This window comes from Bison bison, unplaced genomic scaffold (assembly GCF_000754665.1).
Source record: "Bison bison bison isolate TAMUID 2011002044 unplaced genomic scaffold, Bison_UMD1.0 scf7180017864136, whole genome shotgun sequence".
Classification (NCBI taxonomy): Eukaryota; Metazoa; Chordata; class Mammalia; order Artiodactyla; family Bovidae; genus Bison; species Bison bison.
This window is the reverse complement of record NW_011494708.1, coordinates 4,188,710-4,193,359: the sequence shown is the minus strand read 5'-3', so window position 1 is coordinate 4,193,359 and position 4,650 is coordinate 4,188,710. Positions and strand designations below refer to the sequence as shown.

Below are 4,650 nucleotides of genomic sequence, written 5' to 3'. Positions count from 1 at the left end.
TTCATCAGGCACTCTATCTATTAGATCTAGTCCCTTAAATCTATTTCTCACTTCCACTGTATAATCATAAGGGATTTGATTTAGGTCATACCTGAATGGTCTAGTGGTTTTCCCTACTTTCTTCAATTTAAGTCTGAATTTGGCAATAAGGAGTTCATGATCTGAGCCACAGTTAGCTCCTGGTCTTGTTTTTGTTGACTGTATAGAGCTTCTCCATCTTTGGCTGCAAAGAACATAATCCATCTGATTTCGGTGTTGACCATCTGGTGATGTCCATGTGTAGAGTCTTCTCTTGTGTTGTTGAAGAGGGTGTTTGCTATGACCAGTGCATTTTCTTGGCAAAACTGTATTAGTCTTTGCCCTGCTTCATTCCGTATTCCAAGGCCAAATTTGCCTGTTACTCCAGGTGTTTCTTGACTTCCTACTTTTGCATTCCAGTCCCCTATAATGAAAAGGACATCTTTTTTGGGTGTTAGTTCTAAAAGGTCTTGTAGGTCTTCATAGAACCGTTCAACTTCAGCGTCACTGGTTGGGGTATAGACTTGGATTACTGTGATATTGAATGGTTTGCCTTGGAAACGAACAGAGATCATTTTGTCATTTTTCAGATTGCATCCAAGTACTGCATTTCAGACTCTTTTGTTGACCATGATGGCTACTCCATTTCTTCTGAGGGATTCCTGCCCACAGTAGTAGATATAATGGTCATCTGAGTTAAATTCACCCATTCCCGTCCATTTGAGTTTGCTGATTCCTAGAATGTCGACATTCACTCTTGCCATCTCTTGTTTGACCACTTCCAAAGCAGCCATAAACAACATGTAAATAAAGGAGCATGATTATTTTCTAATAAATATATTTGATTAATTCCTATAATTTTCATGGGTCTCAAGACAGTATTCTTTTGATTTTTCAACCAGTTGAAAATGTAAAAAAAAAAAAAAAAAAATCCTAGCTTGCCCACGATACAAAAACAGGTAGCAGGGCAGATCTGGCCCATGGGCTGTAGCATGCCAACTCTTGATCTAGTGGGTAAGCCTAGAAAGAAGAGAGAAGACTCCCATACATATACTTACCATTCATACACAGTCTCAGCAACTAGCAGTAGGCTTTAAGAACAGACCTATTATTCACCTCTTCAGTCTTAATAAGAAACCAACTTCTGTTTTTTACACGTTAAAACTGATACTTTCTCTAAAATGTTCAAAAATTTTCCAATTTTGCCAAAAAAAACAATCTTAGAACTAGATATTTAGCTTTATTTTCTTGAGTTCAGACCTTTATAATAAAAGACCAAACAATTCTTTCATACACGCATCATTTCAATATTATGCTTTATGACACACTGATAGTAAATACCATCTGATTGCTGGACCTAAAGTATTAATACTACATAGAGATACAAATATCAGAGAAGGCAATGGCACCCCACTCCAATACTCTTGCCTGGAAAATCCCATGGGCGGAGGAGCCTGGTAGGCTGCAGTCCATGGGGTCACTGAGGGTCGGACACGACTGAGCAACTTCACTTTGACTTTTCACTCTCATGCATGGAGAAGGAAATGGCAACCCACTCCAGCGTTCTTGCCTGGAGAATCCCAGGGACGGGGGAGCCTGGTGGGCTGCCGTCTATGGGGTCACACAGAGTCGGACACGACTGAAGCGACTTAGCAGCAGCAGAGATAGAAACATACTACACATTAATATTTCCTCAAATATCTCCATGTTTTTTGTTTACATTGCTTCCTTTCACCCTCCAATTTTAAGGGCTTTTTAAAAAATCTGCCTAACATCCAGCACATGAAACATAGTAACTCAAAGCAGCAGAACACTTCTCAGGAGCAGCAGAACCACTGTGTAATTGCTGAAGCTGGGTGATGGGTTCATGGGAGTTCGCCAGGGTGTATTTCAAATTTTTCATAATAGTTTCCGAGACTACGATGGAGAAAGAAGGTCAGCTTATGATGTCCATTAAAGCCTCAGGAGTGGCAGTTAGAGGGTCCCCAGCACTGAGAGGAAGGCTCATGAACAGTCCTACCTCACAGGCAGGTAGACCAGGCTGGGCAAAAGCAAAGGCCAGCTAAAGAATTAGGGACATTTAGACAGCTTATTGTTTCTATTTTAACAGCGTTTTATAGTCTTTCTATTTAAATTGTTTTATTTTATTCTTTTAAAGTGACTTTTCGTTGTTTGTCAGTTCATCTTAGATTACAGGAGTCATTTGGATTCTGCAACTGAATACAACTAGTATGTGACAACCTGTATGAAAACAAATATATTTCAAATACACTATCAGTAACACTGGTGTCAAAAGCCAAAATTTTAGGGGACAAGTGAGTCAGTTCATTCCCTATTCTTTCCTTTAATATCACAGAACTTGAGGAACAAATCGGTACATAAAACTTTTATCATATTTTAAATCTTAGGCCAGTATGGTACATGATTTTTTTCCCTTCTACTCAGTATTTTCAGAATTACTATAGAAATTAAGTAAGTAATCCTTGGTTACCGAATATAAACAGCATACAAATACTATTTGCATCACTTTAGTAGTCCTTATCCAGTCTTTCATATAATAAATATAGTCCTAATGTTAATAAGGATCTTTCATTCTGCATTATATAACTTGGTATGGAATAATAAAATTAAAATGAACAATAGCCAACCTGTGCTTTCCGCATGTATACCAAAGGTTCTTTAAGATGTTCAGGAGGTGCAGCAGGATGACTAGGTAAAGGAAACCTGAGGACAGAAAGAGGGAGCTAAATATTACATACCACTCTTGATAATTAATCAGTTTGTTTGGTTAGAAATTACTTACCTCTATAGTCCATGATATATGAAACAGAACATTTGCTAGCAGTTCTATGTACTTATACAAGGTACAACAACCTAACAAAACTTTAATTCTTATCCTGCTAGCATTGTAACTTTAAATTAGCAATTTAATGACATTAAAAGTTAAAGTGGAATTCATAGATTGAGGTAACTTTTAAATTATTTAGCTCTGTAAGTGCTCATATGAAATTTTCACAACTGTTAATTTTAGTATATAAATATTATAACAGAATTTTTTTAAATCTGAAATCTAAACAAGTCCATTAACTTACTAAAATATCAACTTTTCTCAATTCTCCCAATTTCCTTTTCCACAGAATTGAAGTGATAGTATAAATACTCTTTTGTAATAGCCATATTTTAGCATGCAATATATTACATACTATATTAATTCACAGACTTAATAAAATTTTTTAAATTTAATGTCAAATTCTGTTTTCTGTGTAACATGACATTTTATATTCAAAATATATTGTTTTTATTAAGAAAACAGATTCATTTATTCAACATATTTGAGCCATTCTAGGTATATGGTAAGATTAAGACAGTGTCTCCTATTCTCATGTACCTAATATTCTAGTGAAGAAAGACAGTCAATATTCATTAAAAAAAAAAAAATAGAATAACATAAAAGAGTAGTAAATGCCATGAGAAAATGAGAGCAGGATAAAGTCTAAATGATTTGGAAGGGCAGGGAAGGTGTCTAGGAAACCTAATGTTTGAATCAAGACATGAGTGAAAAGGAGCCAACCAACATTCCAAGCAAAAGGATAGCAAGCACAAAACTCTGAGGTGGGAAACTGTGGAATGTTTAAAAATCAGAAAAAGCCGGGATGGCTGAAATGTAATGACTGAGGCACAGAGTGATATAAAATCATAGAGAAGCCAATAGGAAAACACAACAATTAACATTTCCTTAGAGGTTTCAATCTCTTTCACAACTGATACCTCTAATTAAAATTAGTCATAGAAATTATACCCATGTAAAGCAACCATATTCTAACAATCAAGAACCATGCACTGAGTTCTCAAGAAATTCCTCATCCAAACAGGGACATCTAAAGGGGAACTTTAGACAGTTTTACTAACTGATTGTTTCTAATTGTTTTTTCTGCTAAAATCTGCATTCCATGTACCTAAACAAATCACCTTTCCACACTCACCAAAAAAAAAAAACAAAAACCACTGGTAATTTCTAGATACCTGAGTATTTCAAGTTGTATATTTTATACTGCTCACTATATTACTTGTAAAGATACATATGTTTTATAATGAAATGTAATTCTAAAATCCTTCAATTTAACAGTAATTATTTCTAAATTTAATAAAACTTGGAAATTTAGAAACTTGAGAGCGTTTACTGATGATCTTAAAGGTTATTTAGAAAAGATCCTGGTGGCTCAGATGATAAAGAACCTGCCTGCAAAGCAGGAGACCCAGGTACAAACCCTGGTTCAGGAAGATCCCCTGGAGAAGGGCATGGCAACACACCCCAGTATTCTTGCCTAGAGAATTCCATGGCAGAGGAGCCTGGCAGGCTGTAGTCCATGGGGTCACAAAGGGTCGGACACGACTGAGTGACTAACGCTTTCTTACTTTAAGGGTTATTTCAGACTTTATTTTTCTGGGCTCCAAAATCACTACAGATGGTGACTGCAGCCATGAAATTAAAAGACGCTTACTCCTTGGAAGGCAAGTTTTGACCAACCTAGATAGCATATTCAAAAGCAGAGACATTACTTTGCCAACAAAGGTTCGTCTAGTCAAGGCTATGGTTTTTCCTGTGGTCATGTATGGATGTGAGAGTTGGAC

The 4,650-nt window shown here is 36.2% G+C and overlaps 1 protein-coding gene across 2 annotated transcripts in view; it reads right to left on the bottom strand.

Annotated features, from left to right (window-relative positions):
• The window catches only part of TBC1D19 (TBC1 domain family, member 19), a 152,747-nt gene that overhangs the window by 113,323 nt on the left and 34,774 nt on the right, over positions 1-4,650 (bottom strand). For both annotated transcript variants that reach the window (XM_010839936.1, XM_010839935.1), the window contains exon 4: positions 2,667-2,742. In XM_010839936.1, the coding sequence (XP_010838238.1) occupies positions 2,667-2,742 (76 nt within the window). The remainder of the gene's footprint in view (positions 1-2,666; positions 2,743-4,650) is intronic.